Source organism: Bos indicus, chromosome 21, assembly GCF_029378745.1.
Source record: "Bos indicus isolate NIAB-ARS_2022 breed Sahiwal x Tharparkar chromosome 21, NIAB-ARS_B.indTharparkar_mat_pri_1.0, whole genome shotgun sequence".
Classification (NCBI taxonomy): Eukaryota; Metazoa; Chordata; class Mammalia; order Artiodactyla; family Bovidae; genus Bos; species Bos indicus.
Genome location: NC_091780.1, coordinates 26,266,599 through 26,289,509, shown reverse-complemented (window position 1 = coordinate 26,289,509; position 22,911 = coordinate 26,266,599). Strand labels below are relative to the sequence as shown.

At 41.7% G+C, this 22,911-nt stretch overlaps 1 protein-coding gene across 1 annotated transcript; it reads left to right on the top strand.

The window, feature by feature from the left end:
- The first annotated feature begins 790 nt into the window (after nucleotides 1-790).
- Nucleotides 791-10,599, top strand: BCL2A1 (BCL2 related protein A1). The gene is made up of 2 exons (XM_019984035.2): nucleotides 791-1,374; nucleotides 10,319-10,599. Exons 1-2 carry the CDS (start codon nucleotides 955-957, stop codon nucleotides 10,424-10,426), a joined length of 528 nt encoding a protein of 175 aa, XP_019839594.1. The 5' UTR covers nucleotides 791-954; the 3' UTR covers nucleotides 10,427-10,599.
- The last annotated feature ends 12,312 nt before the right edge of the window (nucleotides 10,600-22,911 follow it).

Here is a 22,911-nt window from a genome sequence, read left to right as displayed (position 1 = left end):
AAATCTTCCCACCCTTCCAAACCATTTTCATCACAAGACAGAAACCTGTACCTACTCAGCAGTTACTCCCTTCTCCCCTCAGCCCCCAGCAATCACCATTTGCTTTCTTTCTCTGTGGATTTACTTATTCTGGCTCTTTCACATAATGGGATGATACAGTAGGAGAGCTCTTACCTTTGGCTTCTTCCACTGGGTGTCCTGTTTTGGAGGTTTGTCCATGCGGTAAAGTGTATGGGGACTTCATTTCTTTCTGTGGCTTAAGAACTTTCCACAATTCATTTATCCCTTCGTCTGTGGAAGAACATTTGGTTTGTCTCCACCTTTTGGCTATTGTAAATGATGCTGCTGTAGACATTCGTGTGTCAGGAGTTGTGTGAGTCCCTATTTTCATTTCTTTTGGGCATATACTTATAACTGGAATTTCTGGGTCATATGGAAATTCTATATTTAACTTTTTTTCTTTGTTTTTGGCCACACTACTCGGCATGTAGAATCTTAGTTCCTCCACCAGGGATAAAACCTGTGCCCCCTGTGTTGGAAGTGGAAATTAAACACTGGCCCCCAGAAAAGTCTCTATATTTAAGTTTTTGAGGAACTGCCAAATATTTCACAGTAAAAGTTCGTGAAAACTGTTTTACAATCCTACCAGCAATGCAGGAGGGTTCTGATTCCTCCACTTCTTTGAAACTACATTAATCACTTACAGGGTGAGGAAGTGGTCTGTCTTTGAGATATTTTCCTCTTTCACATTTTATACTTTCTCTTTCACTTGCAGCCCACGCCTGAAAGCGACCAGGAGGAAGGATAGCTTTAGATGATGCAAACAGAAATTCCACCGGCCTCCAGATACTATCATGTGTCATGTTTCACCAGGCTCCACAAGCTTGAGCTTCAGACTGTCTCGGTCACTTGCAGGTGAGCAGGCTCAAGACTCTGCTCCCCAGCCAGGAGAAGATGACTGACACTGAGTTTGGCTACGTTCACGGGCTGGCTGAGGACTATCTGAAATATGTGTTGCAGATACAGCAACCTGGATCCAAGCCAAGCAAAACATCCAGGGTGTTACAAGATGTGGCTTCCTCTGTCCAGGACGAAGTGGAAAGGACTCTGAAGCAGTGCTTGGATAAGTTTGATGTGGTGTCCGTAGACACTGCCAGAACAATATTCAACCAAGTGATGGAAAAGGAATTTGAAGATGGCATTGTTAACTGGGGCAGGATTGTAACCATATTCGCCTTTGAAGGTATTCTTACCAAGAAACTTCTGGGCAAGTGTATTGCCTCAGACATGGACATGTGCAAGGACATTTCTTTCTTTGTGGCGGAGTTCATCACCGAAAATACAGGAGAGTGGATAAAGCAAAATGGAGGCTGGGTATGTGTGATGGAAGTATTTTTCTTTGTCCTTTACTTTAAAATAGGAATTGAAATAGCAAGTCTCTTTGGTAATTTAAAAAAGAAATTTACCTAAAGGATTATATTTTCTTTGAGTAGTTTGTTTAAAAATTTTTTTTTTTAATTTTAAAATAAAGAGGAATTTCCCTGGTTGTCTAGTGGCTAACACTCTGCACTTCTAACTCAGGGGGCCTGGATTTGAATCCCTGGTCAGGGAACTAGATCCCACATGGTGCGACTAAGACCCAGCACAGCCAAATAAATTAAAATAATAAAAAAAGACATTTCTAGCCGATTTCCAGTGAATCTTAAAACTTTATAGCTGAGAAACACTTGAGGTTTCAGTTTTTATACCTACAGTGTAAATTGAAGAAGTGAGTTTGGGGGATTAATAAAGCACCTCCCTAATGCTTCTTCAGAGTCTAGTCCACAGGACTGAGCTCTTGCCAGGGTTGTCATGACAATGTAGAATTAGTACAGAATGAGTTGATATTAGAATCTGTTATATTTAGGTATTTATTATGTTGCAAAAGACAGGTGTAAATTTTTACGAGTTTGTTGCTTCCTGCCCCCTCTCCCTGCCCCGCCCAGTTTTCTAATATACCAAATTCTGGCCAGTAAAGCTTGGCGATTAAAAAAACATAATGTACTATATCACCAGCTAGAATCTATTCAAGATTTTCCAAATAAAAATTCACTTTATTATCAATGCCTCAAAAACTGAGACCATGCAGGGGTCCTAGATCACAACTCAAATTGTAGCATATCACGCATGCTTAGTCGTGTCTAACTCTTTGCAGCCCCATGGACTATACAGCTTGCCAGGCTCCCCTGTCCATGGGATTCTCCAGGCAAGAATACTGGAATAGGTTGTCATGCTCTCCTCCAGGGGGCTCTTCCTGACCCAGGAATGGAACCCAGGTGTCTTGCATTGCAGGCAGGTTCTTTACTGTCTGAGCCACCAGGGAAACCCCACACAACTCATTGATAAGGGGCCTGTCCTGGCTGAATGTACATACTTTTCTTGATATTCCAATAAACTCAATGCTCACTTTTCTTACAGCACTGATTTCCCATAGATCCTCTCTTCAACCCACAATCCCTGGCCTCCCCTCTTCTCAAAGCTGTCCACTGTTATCAATTATTAAAGCATCCCTATTAATAAAAAAAAATGCTTGTTGAATATATCTATAGAAAATATACATAGCACTTCTTTGTAAAAAAATTATAAGTTGTTAAATAATATTTAACAATACTAATACTAATATTTGAAGTGAAAGTTGCTCAGTTGTGTCCAACTCTTTGCGGCCCCATTGACTATACAGTCCATGGAATTCTCCAGGCCAAAATACTGGAATGGGTAGCCTTTCAGAAATTGTTTGTGTAAATAGTTCTTGACATGGGCTTGATCTGTGGGTCAGGAAGATCACCTGGAGGAGAGCATGGCAAACCCACTCCACTATTCTTGCCTGGAAAATCCCATGGACAGAGAAGCCTGGCGGGTTATAGTCCATGGGGTCCAAAAGAGTCAGACATGACTGAGCTCAGCACAAGGACTTCCCCGGAGATCCAGTGGTTAAGATTCCTGCAGGGGGATGGGTTCCAGTCCCTGGTTGGGGAACTAAGATCCCGTCCTTCTCCAGGAGATCTTCCCGACCCAGGGATTGAACCCGGGTCTCCCACATTGTTGGCAGACGCTTTATCGTCTGAGCCACCAGGGAAGTCCTAACATGGCCACACATACACACAAAAGAGTACTACATATATGCTGTTGTATGTGAATGCTGTTGAATGATCATTTCTAGCTGATGGATAGTTATTTATTTTGAGTTATTCCAGAGCTCTCATGAACGATACTTCATTGGATATCTTTAGTCGTGTCTTCCCTGTGCTTTTCTAGGGTGAATACTGGGATATAGAATGGCTAAGTCATGGTGTCAACACATTTTCAAACTTAGTAGCTGCTTGTCCTCCTAAATGATTCTAACCTAGTTACCCTCCTACCACAGCTTGATGGAATACACCACATTTCCTTTCATCCCGGCTGACTAATATTACGCTATGGTGGTCTGTCGTATTTTCCCCACTCTGTTGGCTTAAAAATACATACCTGATTATCTTTTTGTTGTTGTCCACACCCTGTGGCATATGGAATCCTAGTCCCATGCCCCTGCAATAGAAGCGCAGTCTTAACCACTGGACTGCCAGGGAAGTCTTCTGTCTTGCTGTTTTAATTCTTTTTAAAATCAGTTTCCTTGATTACTAGTGTCTTTTCACATTGAGCATCTTTTCATATGTTTATTGACTATTTGTAATTCTTATTCAGGGAACTGCCTATTTCTCTCCTGTGTCCATTTTCCCATTTTTTGTCTTTTTCTCGCTGATTTGTGGGAATTCTTGGGATATTCTGAACACAAATTATTTTGTGTTTAGCATTTATATATGCTAAGTCACTTCAGTCGTGTCTGACTCTTTGCTACTGTATGGACTGTAGCCCACCAGTTTTCTCCGTCCATGGGATTTGCCAGGCAAGAATACTGGAGTGGGTTGTCATTTTCTTCTTCAGGGAAATCTTCCCCAGGGATTGAATGTCTCTTACATCTCCTGCATTGACAGGCAGATTCTTTACCACTAATACCACCTGGGAAGCCCCTTGTATATGGTGGATATCTTCTAATATGTTGATTGCTTTTTAAAACTATAGATGTCTTTGGTGTTCATAAATGTTTTAAAAGTTGATGAAATCACACATATTAATCTTTTACTTGATGTCTTCTGCACTTTGTTTGAGATCTTTCTGCATAATGAAAGGGCTTCCTTCAATCACTCTCCTTTCTCTATCACCTTTTTTTCTTGGAACACAGCCTGACTTGGGGCTGGACAAAGCATGCAAGATATTTGGTCATGTTTTCTTCTGGGTGCTGTGGGGAGCTATACTGAAGGATGGGTGGGAATTGCAGCTATTACGCTATGTAGATTTCAAATGAATGCAGGAAGGTTTCTAGCACAGAGGTCTATGTGTAGAGAAATCCTAGTTGGCAAACTTCATATGAATGGCTCAATGGTAAAGATTCTGCCTGCCATTGCAGGAGATGCAGGTTTGATCTCTGGGTCAGGAAGATCCCTTGAAGGAGGAAATGGCAACCCACTTTAGTATTCTTGCCTGGAAAATTCCATGCACAGAGGAGCCTATCTGGCTACAGTCCATGGGGTTGCAAAGAGTCAGACACTAGAGTACTAGGAATACTAGAGTGGGTTGCCATTTCCTCCTCCAGGGGATCTTCCCCACCCAGGGATCGAACACGAGTCTCACATGTCTCCTTAGTGACTCAACAATAGTAACAAAAACAACATATGAGCTTGCACTGTATTTGTAACACACACAAAATTAAGAAATATTCCTGAAAAATTTTAACTTATTCACAGTAAATGTTGTAAGTTCCTGGAATTCATAATTAGTGGATGGTATGGAATTGCTTCTGAGAAATTCTAGAAGGCTACTAATCTTTTGGGGGTGGTACAGGAGGTGGTAACCAAAACTATCCCAAAGAAAAAGAAATGCAAGAAGGCAAAGTGGTTGTCTAAGGAGGCCTTACAAATAGCTGAGAAAAGAAGAGAAGCAGACAGCAAAGGAGAAAGGGAAAGATATATCCAACTGAATGCAGAGTTCTAGAGAATAGCAAGGAAAGAAAGAAAGCCTTCTTAAGTAGTAAACTCAATACAAGTTTAGGGCTATTATTATTAGTAGCATCATAGTATCACCTAAGTTTCCTGAATATCTGCTCAGTCACTCAGTCGTGTCCGATTCTTTGCACCCCATGGACTGTAGGGCATGGGATTCTCCAGGTAAGAATACTAGAGTGGGTTGCCATTTCCTCCTCCAGGGGACCTTCCCCACCCAGGGATCGAACAGGAGTCTCACATGTCTCCTGCACTGGCAGGTGGGTTCTTTACCACCGGCACCACCTGGGGAAGCCCAGCTTCCCTGAATAGACAGGTGTAATCTCCAGAAATTATATCACCAGCTATATAGTTAGATATTAGCCACCATCTAAAACAGATGCCCTAAAGGGAGTGGGGGGGGGGCAACCAGTGAGATTTATTCTTTTTTCATTTTTATCACCTTGAGCTGCTTTTCTTTCCTTCTTCCTTCCCTCCTTTCCCCCTCCCTTGTTTCTCCCTTCCTTTCTTTCTTTTCTTTGCTGCTTCTCATGTCACTTTTTATTCCTCTTCCACATTTACCATTACTTCCTCCTGTCTCTGCCAGCGTGACATACTAGAAATGAAAAGGCTCTTGTAGATCTGACAGGAGAGCCAGTGCTATTATTATTAGTTTTTTCTTAGCAGTCTTTGGCATTCAAGAGGAAAGCCTGGTTCTTAAAAACCAGTAGAATGTGTCTGAGAAGACACTCATCTCACCTCCTGGGACTGCCTTTCCTTTGCAGCCAGGTGGCTTTCCTGCTTTTGCCCACTTCAGTAAAACACTCTCCTGCCCCTGTACTGGTCGAGTGGAAAGGATACTCTATCTCCAGCTTCACATGAGAGGAATCACCTCTACCTAATGCACACTGAATACATCATGCTTGGCCCAGGGCCTGTGGTATAGAACATAGCCAGCAAATATTTGTTAATGGGGTGATGGAATGAACTGGCATTGAAAGTGAGATCTAAATTCCGGTTTTCCCACTCACTAGAAGTGTGATCTTGGGTGAGTTACTGAAGTCACTTGAGACCCAAATTCCTAATATAATATAAAATAATATTTTCCATAATATATGGGCTTCCCTGGTGGCTCAAACAGTGAAGAATTCCCCTGCAATGCAGGGGACACGGGTTCAATCCCAGGGTGGGGAAGATCCCCTGGAGAAGGGAATGGCTGCCCACTCCAGTATGTTTGCCTGGAGAATCCCATGGACAGAGGAACCTGGGTGTCTACAGTCATGGGTTCACAAAGAGTCAGACACAACTGAGGGACTAACATTTTCACTTCACCTCACATAATGTATAATAAAGACAATAATATATACCATTAAAAATTGAAAGAACTTTTCTGTAAGAGTGTTTTGTAAACTGTCAGATTTAATACAACTGTGAAGGTTACATGGAAAATTCCAAAAAGTTTAAATATGCAAATTCTTAAAACTACTCTAATACCAAAAGAAAGCCCCCTTTGAAAGTAGGAATGTACAATCAGAACTGGTGCTTTCCATGTAACCAGCATGTTGAAGTCTGAGTCATAAGTGTTATGCAAAGTAGGTTTTATTTTCTTATGATCATCTTGCTCTCAATAATGGTCTGGTGAATTTGAGGGCAAATCAAAGGACCTACACAGGCGTGTAGATGATTAACCAAGTGTTCAGCCTGGCAAAGGCATTTCCAGAATGAGGTAATACAAGCTCAAAATTTTTTATATATCCTTTGATATATAAAATAGATTTGGGGGCCAGATTCTTCTTGTATATATTTTTGAATTTTAACTTGAGATTTAAAAATCATTTAATGAAGAATAAGGTTAAATGTAGTTCAGGTCTCCCTGAGGGCTCCTTCAGGGAGTATCTGTGGAATATCCTTTCCACTTGACCAGCTCAGCTCTCTCCCCTTGGGAGTCCTCTATGACTCTTTCCGTGCATACCCTGCATTTGACGCATCAGCAAATTCTGATTCTGCACACCCAGCACACTGGAGCAACTGTCTTCTCTCACTTAACTGTGTCAATAGGCTCCTCCCAGCTTCCCTGCTTCCAAGCTTGCCGTGCGATGCTCTGTTCCCCACATAGCAGAGTGATCAGAGCCGTCAGAGGAATTTTTAAAATAACTCGCCTTACGTATTCCATGTTAACACTTCCAATGTTTATAGACTATCCCATCATTTTTATGCATCATAATTTACTTAAGCAATTTCCAACAGCTAGACATTTGGGTTGTTTTCTGTTTTTCCTTCTTAGAGATAATGCTTCAATACTAAACATGGAGATGGTTTTCCACCCCCACAGCATAAAAGAAGACTGCCTTTCACTGCCCCTCCCTCTCCATTCTGCCTTTTGACTTTAGTTCCTCATTGCTTCTCTCTCTGACACTAGAAAAGAACTTGGTATCCAGGGCCCAACGGATGGTTACTTTGAGACTAAAGTCTGCCATCTTCTCAGTCAGCTGGGTTTCCAAATAAAGTCTTATTCCTTGCCTCAAAAAAAAAAAAAAAAAAGGAGGCTGCCTCATGATCACCTTCTCACAATAGTTCACAATTGGTTCATCTATAATAGAATGATTGGTTCATCTATAATCACACTACTCATACATTTTGGAATACACATTGCCTTCAAAAGTTTTGCTACCAATGGGACAAGCTCACAACTTGATCAGCATTAGGTGGAACCATTAAACATAATCTTGAGGGTTTAATAGACTTCTATTAACAAGGTCAAGTTAATAAGTCTAAAAAACAGTAAGATTCCATTACAATGTGAATTTAAGAGCTGATAATGTGGAGTTTTTTCCCCATATACTTGCTCATGATTGATATTTATCTTCTCAACAGCCTTTGCCTTTTAAATTATTGAGGGCTTGATGATTTCCTCTTATGTTTGAATGAACTCTTTCATGGCAAATGTGTAATAAATAGTATCCTGGTCTGTTGTTCTTATTTTAGTTTCTTATAGCTTAAAAAAAAAAGAATCTTCATATAGCTGAATTGTCAGTTTTTTTCCTTTGTTGTTGCTTTAGAACTTTAATAAATATAAGAGGGTGACATATTAACCATTAACTGCCTGATCATAATGGTGATCATTGTGGTAATAATAAAAATCATTGTAGAGCTGCCCCCACAGTACAGGGTTTATAGAAATTCTAGGAAGAGGAACACTGAAGTGGATCCCACACCTGGGACGGGTGGGAAATGCCCGAGTGTGTAAAGGCAGGAGAAAGAGGAAGAAAAGCAGGAGCAGCCTGTCCCCTCTGTGAGCATGTGACAGCAAGCGTCTCCAGGCATGACGTCACACTTCACACGGAGGCGGAAGTTGGCTTTCTTATGCAATCTTTTCAATGGAAAACTCTTCTGAATGGTGTTAGTCTTCGCTGCCGGTGATGCTCCAAAAGACAGTTCCGTAGCATTACTGAGTTCTCAGTCAAAGAAATATGTTTGGTTTACACTTTCGTGTTAGTCACACTAGACTGTGAACTACGAACTTCTTGAAGACGTTTATAACCCCAGAAATGGAACTTTACTAGATGAACATCTAAAAAAATTGTTTTAAACAATTTTCTAATCTTCTTGGGAGTGGTTTGAAAATTTATGGATTGAAAAGAGCAGTGCTTTCATTTCAGTACAGGTCCAGGTACTAAGAAATCAGGTAACCTTACTTACATAACATTTTTTTCTGGATCTCTGTTTCCTCATTTGTCAAAATAAGAGAGGACATTAGGCTGGATAAGCTCAGCGGTGCTTTTCAGTGAGGGTGCTCTATAATAAATCAAAAGTTAATTAAATACAGTGTCCAGTTTATGTGTACATGCATTCTCAGTTGCTCAGTTGTGTCCAACTCTTTGCAACCCCATGGACTTCTCTATTCATGGAATTTTCTGGGCAAGAATACCAGATTGAGTTGCCCTTTTCTACTCCAGGGGGTCCAGTTTACATGCTTCTTAAAAAAAAAAAAAGTCTGATTAAAAAAGGAATGAATGTAATCTGACTTTACTGTTGCATCCTCATGACTCTCAGCACAAAGGAGTTTACAAATAAAGGCTTATTTCAGGGGCTTCCGTGGCTTAATGGTAAAGAATCTGCCTGCCAATGCAGGAGACATGGGTTCGATCCTTATCCATGAAGATCCCACATGCCTTGGAGCAACTAAGCCCATGTGCCACAACTATTGAGCCTGTGCTCTAGAGCTGGAGAGCCACGACTACTGAGCCCACATATTACAACTACTGAAGTCTAAGCACCTACAGCTCTTGCTCTGCAGCAAGAGAAGCCACTGCAACGAGAAGCCTGAGCACTGAAACTAGAGAGTTACCCCTCATTTGCCACAACTAGAGAAAGCCTGCATGCAGCAACAAAGACACAGCACAGCCAAAAACAAATCAATAAATAAAATTATTTAATAAATGCATATTTTAGTCCCAAACATTCAGAAGAAAAAGAAGGGTGGGGGGCAGCAGGGGAAAGATAGACTCTCTACCCTCTAGCGCTTTGCCATCCAATACAGTAGCCACTTGTCACCGGTGACTGTTGAACAGTTTCAGTGTGGCTGGTCTGAATTGAGATATGCTGTAAGTTCAAACACATTGGATAGTAAAGATATAGTACCAATAAAGTAAAATATCTTATTTCCATCGTGCTTGCATATTGAAATCACAATTTATTTGTTTGCTTATTTATGTATTTATTTATTTTTGGCCATGCACAGCAAGGCATGTGGGATCCTAGTTTTCCACCAGCGATCAAACCCACACCCCCCACATTGGAAGCACAAAGTCTTAGTCACTGAACCACCAGGGAAGTCCCAAAATCATAATATTTTTAGATAAATTGATTATATTTTTAAAATTAATTTTGCCTCTTTTTACTTTTAAATATGTGGCTACTGGGAATTTCCTGGTGGTCCAGTTGTTAGGACTCTATGGTTGCAATTCCAGGGGAGAAGATTCAATCCCTGCTTGGGGAAATAAGAAAGATCCAGCAAAAAAAAAAAAAAAACCCTGTGGCTAAAAAGATTACGTATATAGCTTGCATTATATTTCTGTTGGACAGTACTGCTCTAGGGTGGTCTGGAATTGAAGATAGAGAATGGTAATGAGGCTGAATAGAATAAAACCAGTGAAAATATAGAGAAGACTACCTACATTAATTAAATGAAAGTTTATTTGCTTTTCATTCCAACAAATTTAGTCTCCACTGATTTTTAAAATGTTAACTTTGTTCTCTTGTAGGAAAATGGGTTTGTAAAGAAGTTTGAAACCAAATCTGGCTGGCTGACTTTTCTGGAAGTTACAGGAAAGATCTGTGAAACATTATGTCGCCTGAAGCAATACTATTGACTGAAAAGGACACTCCACATTGTGAAATTTGTCCAATTTTTTAAACTCATACAAGAAGTACTGTCAACACTTACTTCTACTTCTACACAGAGAACTTTGATGATGTAACTTGACATTCTGAAGTTATGGGAATTTTCTCCCCATTTTAGTGAATAAACTGTACATATATGTGATGTGTACTGTCTGGGAGTCTAACAACAAAATGATAAAGCTCAATAAAGGGAACAGGGGCTGAATTAAGAGAAGGATGACCCGGAAGGTGACGTCTTTGGCAGATTTTCTTAAGGGTGTGTCCACTACCCCCAAATCATTTCCAGTGTCAGTAGTCTAGATTGATGGACTTCCCAGGTGCTGTGCTCACTCAGTCGTATCTGACTGTTTGCAACCCCATGGATTGTAGCCCACCAGACTCCTCTGTCCATGGGAATTCTCCAGGCAAAAATACTGGAGTGGGTTGCCATGCCCTCCTCCAGGGGATCTTCCCGACCCAGGGGTCGAATTACAGCCAGATTCTTTACCATCTGAGCCAGCAGGGAAGCCCCTTCCCAGGCGGCTCAGTCAGTAAAGAATCCGCTGCCAAGAAGGAGATGCAGGAAGCCCGGGTTCGATCCCTGGGTCAGGGAGATTCCCCGGAGGAGGAAATGGCAATCCACTCCAGTATTCTTGCCTGGAAAATTCCATACGCCGAGGAACCTGGCAGGCTATAGTTCTTGGGGTCACAAAGAGTCAGACATAACTTACCGACTAAACCACTACACCACAGTCTAGACTGATAGTGGGTGAGGTCTGCTGCCCACATGCCTCTGGGATTCAAGTTTTCTGAAGACCCCAGGGCCCCTGAATGGTTACGTGTGGTTTTCCACTGATGCCCTCTCAGCTCACTTCAGAGATGTCCTTTAAAGCTTATGAATATGGCAGCGAGATATGGAGGATGCCTTGGGAGAATCTGAACGAGGATAGTCAGGTAAATGACTCAACGTTGAGCCACTGTTAAACTCTCCATTTAAGAAATTTCACAAAATAGGGACTCCCTTGTGGTCCAGTAGAAGGTCCATTGGAAGGTCTGCCTTCCAATATGGGGGACATGGGTTCAATCTTTGGTTGGTGAACTAAGATCCCACATGCCACAGGGAAACTAAGCCCATGATCTACAGCTACTGAGCCTGTGCGCTGCTACAACCTAACCCTAAGATTGGATGCAGCCAAAAACAAATACAAAAAAATTTTCACAAAGTGGAAAATGATGTCATTTATTAGCCCCTGTGTTCTGATTTTTACATCAGCACATCAGATTGCAATATGGGAGCACTGTACCTTGTTCAGGGGAGCCTGGTGGGCTGCCGCCTATGGGGTCGCACAGAGTCGGACACGACTGAAGCGACTTAGCAGCAGCAGCAGCAGTACCTTGTTCTAGACTTTGTCCTTCTTCCTCTCCTCCCACAATACAATCTCTACCCACCCTGGGGCTGTTTTACCCTTCCTCTGAAGTTGTCCATGGATCCAGTAAAGAAACCAGAGCCTCCTTTCCCCATTGCCCTTCAGGGGATTTTAGTTAATTTATGTTTACCTCTCATGGTGATTCTTTTCCTTTTTTTTGGTTCTGCCATGCAGCATGTGGGATCCTAGATCCCTGTTGTTGTTCAGTTGCTGTCGAGTCTGTCTCTGCAATCCCATGGACTGAAGCATGCCAGGCTTCCCTGTCCTTCACTTTTTAGCTCTCTGACCAGGGATCCAATCTGTGCCCGCTGAAGAAGAGTTGGATACAATTTAGCGACTTAATAGCAACAACTGCATTGGAAACTTGGAGTGTTAAGCACTCAGTCAGTCAGTCAGTTCAGTTGTTCAGTCGTGTCCGGCTCTTTGCGACCCCATGAATCGCAGCACGCCAGGCCTCCCTGTCCATCACCAACTCCCAGAGTCCACTCAGACTCAGGTCCATTGAGTCAGTGATGCCATCCAGCCATCTCATCCTCTGTCATCCCCTTCTCCTCCTGCCCCCAATCCCTCCCAGCATGAGTCTTTTCCAATGAGTCAACTATTCGCATGAGGTGGCCAAAGTACTGGAGTTTCAGCTCTAGCATCATTCCTTCCAAAGAAATCCCAGGGCTGATCTCCTTCAGAATGGACTGGTTGGATCTCCTTGCAGTCCAAGGGACTCTCAAGAGTCTTCTCCAACATCACAGTTCAAAAGCATCAATTCTTTGGTGCTCAGCCTTCTTCACAGTCCAATTCTCACATCCATACATGACCACAGGAAAAACCATAGCCTTGACTAGACGAACCTGTGTTGGCAAAGTAATGTCTCTGCTTTTGAATATGCTATCTAGGTTGGTCATAACTTTCCTTCCAAGGAGTAAGCGTCTTTTAATTTCATGGCTGCAGTCACCATCTGCTGTGATTTTGGAGCCCAGAAAAATAAAGTCTGACACTGTTTCCACTGTTTCCCCATCTATTTCCCATGAAATGGTGGGACCGGATGCCATGGTCTTCGTTTTCTGAATGTTGAGCTTTAAGCCAACTTTTTCACTCTCCACTTTCACTTTCATCAAGAGGCTTTTGAGTTCCTCTTCACTTTCTGCCATAAAGGTGGTGTCATCTGCATATCTGAGGTTACTGATATCTCTCCCAGCAATCTTGATTCCAGCTTGTGTTTCTTCCAGTCCAGCATTTCTCATGATGTACTCTGTATAGAAGTTAAATAAGCAGGTTGACAATATACAGCCTTGACGTACTCCTTTTCCTATTTGGAACCAGTCTGTTGTTCCATGTCCAGTTCTAACTGTTGCTTTCTGACCTGCATACGGATTTCTCAAGATGCAGGTCAGGTGGTCTGGTATTCCCATCTCTTTCAGAATTTTCCACAGTTTATTGTGATCCACACAGTCAAAGGCTTTGGCATAGTCAATAAAGCAGAAATAGATGTTTTTCTGGAACTCTCTTGCTTTTTCCATGATCCAGCGGATGTTGGCAATTTGATCTCTGGTTCCTCTGCCTTTTCTAAAACCAGCTTGAACATCAGGAAGTTCGTGGTTCACGTATTGCTGAAGCCTGGCTTGGAGAATTTTGAGCATTACTTTACTAGCGTGTGAGATGAGTGCAATTGTGTGGTAGTTTGAGCATTCTTTGGCATTGCCTTTCTTTGGGATTGGAATGAAAACTGACCTTTTCCAGTCCTGTGGCCACTGCTGAGTTTTCCAAATTTGCTGGCATATTGAGTGCAGCACTTTCACAGCATCATCTTTCAGGATTTGAAATAGCTCAACTGGAATTCCATCACCTCCACTAGCTTTGTTCGTAGTACTGCTTTCTAAGGCCCACTTGACTTCACATTCCAGGATGTCTGGCTCTAGGTCAGTGATCACACCATCGTGATTATCTGGGTCGTGAAGATCTTTTTTGTACAATTCTTCTGTGTATTTTTGCCATCTCTTCTTAATATCTTCTGCTTCTGTTAGGTCCGTACCATTTCTGTCCTTTATCGAACCCATCTTTGCATGAAATGTTCCCTTGGTGTCTCTAATTTTCTTGAAGAGATCTCTAGTCTTTCCCATTCTGTTGTTTTCCACTATTTCTTTGCATTGATCGCTGAAGAAGGCTTTCTTATCTCTTCTTGCTATACTTTGGAACTCTGCATTCAGATGCTTATACCTTTCCTTTTCTCCTTTGCTTTTCACTTCTCTTCTTTTCACAGCTATTTGTAAGGCCTCCCCAGACAGCCATTTTGCTTTTTTGCATTTTTTTTCCATGGGGATGGTCTTGATCCCTGTCTCCTGTACAATGTCACCAACCTCATTCCATAGTTCATCAGGCACTCTATCTATCAGATCTAGGCCCTTAAATCTATTTCTCACTTCCACTGTATAATCATAAGGGATTTGATGTAGGTCATACCTGAATGGTCTAGTGGTTTTCCCACTGGACCACACTTAAGCACTGGTGATTCTTAACGGTGGGGATTAGGACACTGGGGTGAGTTAGCAGGGAAATACTCCCAACGAAAGTAGCTCTGGCTACTGAACAAATCCTAGGTCACCTGGGCAGTGTCTGCAGCAGGCAAAGAGCATTTTCCTTTTCCTCCTTCACCTCCCCTCCCCCTACCAAACTGTGTTCAGTATTAATCACTTTTTGCATTAATCAGCACTAAGGTGGGAATGAATAGTCATGAATGGACGTCAACAGGAAGTGTGTGTCAGAGCAGTGCTACCTGGAATAGGTTTGCACAGGAAACCACAAACCCTGGCTTTTATATTCTGTGATAATCTATTTAACAGTGACGGTGAGATATCACTGACCGTTTCTGGCTTGGCTGGTGACCTGGTCTTTCAAACTACAGCTTGCTGCGTGCTTTGTTTAGCACCTTACTTAAAATAAAAAAGCTTTGAGGAACCTCAACTTCTAACTGATGCCATAAACAAAAATGAAAGTGAAACAGATCACAAACATATATGTTAAGTTGAAACTATAAAGCTCTTGGAGGAACACACAGGAGAAAACCTTCACAAGCTTGGAATAGGTAGATTTCTTAGTGACAACACAAAAACCTGAACTGGAAAAGAAAAGATTGGTAATTTAGAAATCACCAAACTTTTAAAAATTATTTTTAAAAGACACAGTTGAGAAGTCAGAGAGGGTATGTGAATTATATCTCAATAAAGCTGTTTAAAAAAATAACTCAAAGCAAGTCACAGAATGGGAGATAATATGTCACATTACTATCTGACAAAGGACTTGTCTCCAGAAAAAATATAATACTCTTACAATTTGATAAAAACATGACCATTGATCCAATTTAAAATTTGGCAAAAAATTTGACCACACACTTTGCAAATGTAGATGGTCAACAGACATGAAAAAGATTCTGGACACCATTAATCATGAGGGAAATGCAAATTAAAACCACAATGAGAGGACTTCCCTGAAGGTCCAGTGGTTAAGAATCCGCCTGCCAATGCAGGAGACATGGGTTCTATCCCTGGTCTGGGAAGATTCTACATGCTCTGGAGCAACTAAGCCTGTGTGACACAACCAACGGAGCCCATGCACTGCAATCGAAAGTCCACATGCTGCAGCTAGGGAGAAGCCCCTGCAGTGCAGCCAAAATATAAAAAGTCTTAAAACAAAAATAAAAACCCACAGTGAGACCATTGCACACCCTCCAGGATGGCTAAAATGAAGAAGATTGATTATACCATCCTTGGGGAAGATATGGAATAACTGGAAGTCTTGTCCACTTCTGGTGGTAATGGAAAACCACAAGTGCTTTGGAAAACAGCTTGGTAATTTCTCATAAAGTAAAAGTATACTTACTGTAAGACCCAGACTTTCTACCCCTAGGTATTTACTCAAAAGAAATAAAAACATATGTCTGTACTATTCATCACAACTCTATTCACAATGGCCAAAAGAAAAAAAACCCAAACCCTGGAAACAACCCAAATGTTTATTTGACAGGTGAGTTGTTCAGCAAAGTGTAGCATATCCACATGATGGAATATCACACAGGAAAAAAATGAATGAAGAACTGATACATAAATGGAATGGATAAATCTCAAAAGCATGTTGAGCAGAAGCAGCTGGTCACAAAAGCAGTGTATATCATACTGTATCATCTAAGTGAGATTCTAGAAAAGACAAATCTAATACATGGTGACAGAGAGCAGCTGAGTAGTGGCCTGGGACTGGTGTGTGGGTGAAAGGAGTGAAGAAAACACTATGTCTTCTTGAGCTGGTAGAAATTTGCCAAAATTCACAGAGGTTCCCACTTAAAATAGGTGCCTTTTATTGTAGATAATATCTCAATGAAGTTGACTTAGAAAAAAAGTTCTTGTGTGAGGGGAAAAAATGATGAACACTCATTACAAATGACGTAAACAATAAGGAAAAATACACAAGGAGAGAAACAAATACCACTCTCAATACTAATTTGACGTGAAATGCTATTCACACTCAGATAAACATGTAGCACTTGATTTTCACCTCCTTGTCATGCAAAAGGACTTGGCCAGATAGTAAAGACTTGCTGATGCCCTACTAGGCACTGTGTGTGTCTGGCCCTCCCTTCATTCATCCCTCTTGTTTTCCAATGCTTCCTCCCAGTGGCTTGTCTTTTCTGCAGCTTCGCTGGTCTGTTTTCATAACCCTTGAGACCACAGTCTTTTCATCTGTTGTTCCCTCTGCTCAGGACACATCTTTGACCCCTGCACCTGGTCAGGTTTACTTGCCCTTTGGATTTCAGTTTAAAGGTAATTTGCTTAGGGATGCCTCCCCTTAACTCTCCTATTATAGTCTCTGGAAACACTACAATCTCAATTACAGTTTCGTACTTGTGTGAGTTTGGAATTTATAGACCTGTTTCCTCAACAGGAGGGCAGGATCCATGGCTGTCTGTACTCAACCATTCTCTCTCAGAGTTCTGTTCAGAGCCAAACGAAAGTTCAATAAATACGCGTTTCAAAAATAAATGAGTGAGGACTTCCCTGGCAGTCCAGTGGTTAAGACTTCACCTTCCAATGCAGGGGGTACAAGTCCCATCCCTGGTCAGGAAGCTAAGATCCTACATGCCCTGTGGCCAAAAGAAAAAAAAATGTAAAACAGAAACAATATTGTAACAAGCTCAATAAAGACTTTTAAAATGGTCCACATTTTAAAAAAATCTTAAAAAAAAATAAATGAATGGACGTCAACTGGTTTGGGGAGGGGTCACACACAAGAATGCGGTGGGGCTGAGTGTTGTGCGTAGAAGGGAGTGATGGCTGTTATTGGTTGTCTTCCACGTGCTAGGAGCTTCAGATATTCAATCTCTTTCTATTTTCATGGCAGTTCCCTGAAGTAGGTCAAACAAGTCAATCCTAAAAGAAACCAATCCTGAATATTCATTGGCAGGACAGATGCTGAAGCTGAAGCTCCAATGCTTTGGCCACGTGATGCAAAGAGCCAACTCATTGGAAAAGACCCTGATGTTGCGAAAGATTGAAGGGCAGGAGGTGAAAGGGATGAAAGAGAAAGAGATGATTGGCGGATGGCATCATTGATTCAATGGACCTGAGTTTGAGCAAACTCCAGGAGATGGTGAAGGACAGGGGAAGCCTGGAATGCTGCAGTCCACGGGATCGCAAAGAGTCAGATAGGACCAGAGACTCAACAACAATACCTAGAACAAGGTATTACCCCCATTTTGTATGCATGTGTGTTAGTCACTCGGTCATGTCCGACTCTTTGTGATCCCATGGACTGTAGCCCGCCAAGCTCCTTTGTCCATGGAATTTTCCAGGCAAGAATACTGGAGTGGCTAGCCATTTCCTTTTCCGGGGGATCTTCCCAACCCAAGGATCAAACTGGGATCTCCTGCGTTGAAGGCAGATTCTTTACCATCTGAGCCACCAGAACAGCCTACTCCCATTTTACTAACTGGAGAAACAGGCATAAAGGCAGTGAGAAACTCACCCCAGGTCCTGGAGTTGCATGGGTGTGTCACACTGGCCCCTGTGCCCCAGACTGGGGCTCACTGCCCTGGGGTTCCTCTCTCTGCTGCACTTCCTCCTCATCTCCTGGGGCCACCCAGACCCTCTACTTCCTTCTCTAGCCCTTTCACAAGCTGGAGTTGTGTGTGAAGGCCAGCTGGCTCCCAGCTGACTGAGCGTGTCTTTAGCAACCCCGTGGGTGTCCTTGGCCTCTCCCCTCATCATCTTCACTCCACTATGCATGTCCTCCTTGGAGCATCAGCCCAATTCAAATTGGCTATTATGATTCTGGATCTGGAAACTTAAAAAAAAAATTAATTAATTAATTAATGACTGCACTGGGTCTTTATTGCTGTGTGTGCTTTCTCTAGTTGTAGCGAGTTGGGGCTCCTCTCTGTTGGGTTGCTTCAGCTTCTCATCTCGCTGGTTTCTCTTGTTGCAGAGCATATGTTCCAGGAGAGAGGGCTTCAGTAGTTGTGGTGCATGGGCTTGGTTGTTCCCCAACATGTGGGATCTTCCTAGACCAGGGCTGAACCTGTGTTTCCTGCACTGGCAGGCCAATTCTTTACCACTGAGTCTCCAGGAAAGTCCTACATCTTGAAACTGTTTTCGGAGGCTGCAAACCTGCTGACAGGAAAATGTTGCTTTGTATTAATATAATTCCACGGAACATAAAGATAAAACAGACTGTTTCCTTATAATCGGTTGCTCTGTGTGGCCATTTCTGCTGGAAGATGCAGTTAGGGATTGGGCATTGGGGTTAAATCATTTCCGCATGGTGCTGGCGGGTTTCTCTGATTCATCTGCCTCATGACCAAAGGTGGGACTTCAAGACAGCTGAATGACCCTACGGCTATGATTTATCAACTCACATGAGAGTCAAACCCATTACCAACATTCTCTGAAACTACATTCAAATTAAAGGTTGATGATTGTGACATGAGGACGTCTATACGAGAAGCATTTTTTTAGAAACACTTGCAACATGATTATTTTGACACAATTTGATTCCTATTGACTCAACTTTTTGTTTCACTGAGAATTTCCACATATCTGCCCCCCCCCATATCAAGTTAACTCAGTATGGGTTAATATCCAAGTTTTTAAAAAACTTTTCTTTTGTATTGGCATATAGCTGATTAACAATGTTGTGATAGTTCCACGTGAATAGCGAAGGAACTCATCCATACAGATACATGCATCCATTCTCCTCCAAACTCCCCTCCCATCCAGGCTGTCACCTAACACTGAGCAGAGTTCCCTGTGCTGTATTCAGTAGGACCTTGTTAGTTATCCATTTTAAATATAGCAGTGTGGACATGTCCATTCCAAATTTCCAAACTTCCAAACTATCCTTTCCCCCATCCTTCCCTCACCCCCGGCAACCAAAAATTCATTCTCTAAGTCAAGGAGAATCTTTCTGTTTTGTAAGTAACTTCATTTGTATCATTTCTTTTTAGATTGCATATATAAGGGATGTCATACAATATTTCTCCTTCTCTGACTTCACTCAGTATGACACTCTCTAGGTCCACTCATGTTGCTGCAAATCACATTATTTCATTCTTTTTAATGAGTAGCCAATTCTTATAGCCTCAAGTCAAAGAACATTTCTGCTGGAACGTTGGTGTTAGGTGATTTGTTAGGGTGCCATGAGGAGACTACGGAGATGGGCGTTTTTGCCTAATCTGGGGCCAGGAAGCCTGCTGGTGATGATCGGGAGGCTTTTGGCAATGGTTACAAAGGGGCTCCATCAGTTGCAGAGGTGACCTTGGTTCTGGGCTCCACGTCTGTGGCCTTGGTGCAAGGCCTCCCATCTGTGGCCTTGGGGCAGGACTCCACACTTCTCTTCCCTCAAATGCAGTGGAAACTAGCTTCATGAGCTCCACAATCTCTCCCTTTCTTTTTTCTTTTTTTTTTTGTCCAATTTGAGTCACTACCTTCCTTCTCTTCCTTTGTGGAGCAACATAAAGTAATCTTATGCACAGCAGTTTAGGGACCATCTTTTCAGTACTCTGGTTTTCACTCTCTAACCCCAGTGAATGAAGCTTTCTCTATATCAGCACATCGTGACAGCTGTGACATCAGCCATGCACAGAAGTCTATAGGAGCACTGCACGCTGTGGGCCACGTGGTGAGTTATGGAGCTGTTCAGTTCATCTGGGTCCAGGCTGAGAGGAGCCTTGTGTCCCAGGATGCGAGGCTGGTTTTGAAAATAACTTTTAAAAGAGACAGTGATATGGACAGAATGTTTTCTTTGTAAGGAAGCTGGGTTTGGTGGTGGTGGTGTGCCCTGACTGCAGGAGAGCTTACTGGCTGGGAGATGCGTGAGGAGCCTGCTGGAATAGATGGTTAGTGAATACTTGTTCATTTACACCTCGATCAACTAAAATTTCACAGTAGGAGCTTTCCCATTCCATGCTTTCACTAGTTTATTTTTCAAATTTTATTGTGAATTGGTATTTCCCTGGTGGTCCAGGGATAAGACTCCGAGTTCCCAGTGCAGGGGGCCTGGGTTAGATCCCTGGTTGGGGAACTAGATCCTGAATGCCACAACTAAAGATCCTGCATGTCTCAACAAAGATCAACGAGCCCGAGTGACAATGCAGCCAAATAACCGCCCCTTCCCACTATATTTAAAACCATGGGTCATACTGACACTTCTATTTGTGTGTGTTAGTTTAAATACTGACACTTCTATTCTTTTTTTTTTGGCCATATCACCCAGCACGTGGGCTCTTAATACCCCCACCAGGTATTGAACCTGTGCTCCTTGCAAGTGCAGAGCTTTAACCACTAGACTGCCAGGGAAGTCCTGGTACTGAGACTTCTAATTACAATCCTTTATTTTTTTGGACTCCAAAATCACTGCAGATGGTGACTGAAGCCATGAAATTAAAAGACTTTTGCTCCTTGGAAGAGAAGTTATGACAAACCTAGACAGTGTATTAAAAAGCAGACATGACTTTGCTGACAAAGGTCCGTATAGTCAAAGCTATGGTTTTTCCAGTAGTCACACACGGATATGAGAGTTGGACCATAAAGAAGGCTGAGCACCGAAGAATGGATGCTTTCAAATTGTGGTACTGGAGAAGACTCTTGAGAGTCCCTTGGGCAGCAAGGAGATCAAACCAGTCAATCCTAAAGGAAATCAATCCTGAATATTAATTGGTAGGACTGATACTGAAGCTCCAATACTTTGGCCACCTGATGGGAAGAACTGACTCATTAGAAAAGACCCTGATGCTGGGAAAGATTGAAGGCAGAAGGAGAAGGGGATGATAGAGGACGAGATGGTTGGATGGCATCCCCAACTCAATGGACATGAATTTGAGCAAGCTCCTGGAGGTGGTGAAGGACAGGGAAGCCTGGCATACTGCAGTCCATAAGGTCATGAAGAGTTGAACACGACTGAGTGACTGAGTAACAGAAAAACAGTTACAACCCAGCACTAGAGGGTTCATTCCCCAATTCTCTCTTTATTTGTAACTTGTTTTTCCAACAGGAAGAAACCTGGCTCTCACTATCCAGAATATCTTTCGTTATTGTTCAATTCTAGAATAAAGTCATTTCACAATTGTTAATACTCACCCCTGTGAAAAACAAATGTACTGACTAGCGTGCAATATTTTTATAAAGTTATTTTTGTCTTCGGCCTTATGGTATACAGTCAAAATACTCTTTTCCAAAGTTACTTAACTTAGTTCTTTTCTTCTCTACCCACTTCGTTGTGGTTATGTTAATCATTTACATTACAATTCAGTTTGTTTGTCCCTGCATGTATTCTAATATTTTGACATCTCTCCACACTTGGCTTGCATGTATATACATGTAGAACATTATAACAGTTTCAATTTCTCCGAACTCTTGTCAACATTTGTCTCCTGTTTTTTTGACTGTTGACACTCTAGTGCGAAGTGGTATCTCTCTGTGGTTTTGATTTGAATTTCTCTAATGACTAATTATGATCTTTTTAAGTGCTTATTGGTTATTTGATGTGGAGAAATGTCTATTCAAGTCTTTTGCTCATTTTTAAATAGGATTATCTTTTTTTCTTAAATTGCTGAGTTTTATGAGTTTTTGTATATTTTAGATACAGGTCCCTTTTAGATATATGACTTGTGAATAGTCTCTCCCATTCTGTAGGCTGTTTTTTTCATTTTCTTGATGGTGTCCTTTGATGCACAAATGTTTTTAATTTTGATGAAGTCCAATGTACTTTTCTTGCTTGTGGTTTTGGTGTTATAACTAAGAAACCATTGCCTATTCCAAGGTGATGAAAATTTGTGCCTATGTTTTCTTCTAAAAGTTTCATTTGAGCTCTTATATTTATGCTTTTTAAAATCTATTTTGAGTTAACTTTTGTATGTAGACATTCAGTTGTCCCAGCATCATTTGTTAGAAAAGACTATACTTTCCCTATAGAATTATCTTGGTACTCTTGTTTAAAAAAAAAAAAAAAAATGACTATAAATGTAAAGGCTTATTTCTGGATTCTCAATTCTGTGACATTTTCCTATCTCCCTTTAATCAAACACTGTACTGCCTTGATCATTGCAGCCTTGAAATAACTTTTAAAGTTTGAAAGAGTGAGTTTTCCAACTTTGTTCTTCAAGATTGCTTTGGTTATTCTGGGCTCCCTGCATTTACATATGAATTTTAGGACTGGCTTATTGGTTTCTGCAAAAAGGCCAAGTTTGATAGGTATTGCATTGATTCTATAGTTTGTGGAGTATTACTATCTTAAAAATACTAAGTCTTCCAGTCTACAAACATGGGCTGTCCTTTTCCTTATACAGGTCTTTCTTTCAACAATGCATCTGGCTTTCAGAAGTTTAACACCCTCTTTGTTAAATTTATTACTAAGTATCTTGTTTTTTTAATGCTGTAGTGGTGGTGGTTTAGTTGCTAAGTCATGTCCAACTATTGTGACCCCATGGACTGTAGCCTGACAGGCTCTTTTATCCCTGGGATTCTCCAGGCAAGAATACTGGAGTGGGTTGCCATTTCCTTCTCCAGGAGATC